This window comes from Solanum stenotomum, unplaced genomic scaffold (assembly GCF_019186545.1).
Source record: "Solanum stenotomum isolate F172 unplaced genomic scaffold, ASM1918654v1 scaffold5190, whole genome shotgun sequence".
In the NCBI taxonomy this organism is placed as follows: Eukaryota; Viridiplantae; Streptophyta; class Magnoliopsida; order Solanales; family Solanaceae; genus Solanum; species Solanum stenotomum.
Window position 1 is genome coordinate 1 of NW_026035606.1, and position 693 is coordinate 693.

The window sequence follows — 693 nt, forward strand, 5'->3', positions numbered from 1 at the left end:
TGGGAGAAAAATTACTCTCTATGACAGCAAAAGACATATTTGACATAACTTGCACTAAGGTGATCGCTCATTCCCGCTAGCAACTTGTACACATGTATTCTCACAATACCATATGTCTTCAGTAGAAACAATTTACCACAGATGCTTAGTTCTAAAGTGTTTGTTGTAACTTTTTACATTTACAGCGGCAATCATTGTCTCTTGATAATGTCCATCAGATGTTGTCAAACAAAGTATTCCAAATTGAGCTAAGGAAGTCATCTTGGGGCAGCTCAAATAGCACGCATGCAACTTTGTCCATTCTTTCCTACATGGAAAAGGAACATACTCCACGGAGCACTACTGATAGGAATTCTAAAAAGATAAGGCCTTTGGAAAAAAGTGAGGTGGATGGGATAGCAACAACTACTGCAGCTGGTTCTTCAAATACAACGCCAAAATTTGAACCACCCACACCAACCAAAAAAGTGTAAAAGGTCAGTCTACATCTCACTTTCACACCAAACTATAAGTCACAATGATTATCAATTCCACTTATTTAGGAGTATTTCAAAAAGTTCTGGTAAAAAAAACAACACCGTTTTAAAAAGTAAAGGTAGAATCATTTAATTGTACTAAAGGTAGTACTAATTGTACAGTAATTTGACCCTTTTGAAGTTAAAAGAGACAAACACTGCATCTTTAAATTGTACT

At 35.8% G+C, this 693-nt stretch overlaps 1 protein-coding gene across 1 annotated transcript; it reads left to right on the plus strand.

The window, feature by feature from the left end:
• Positions 1–6: 6 nt before the first annotated feature.
• On the plus strand, positions 7–473 carry LOC125852789 (uncharacterized). The gene is made up of 2 exons (XM_049532476.1): positions 7–59; positions 186–473. Exons 1-2 carry the CDS (start codon positions 21–23, stop codon positions 471–473), a joined length of 327 nt encoding a protein of 108 aa, XP_049388433.1. The 5' UTR covers positions 7–20.
• The last annotated feature ends 220 nt before the right edge of the window (positions 474–693 follow it).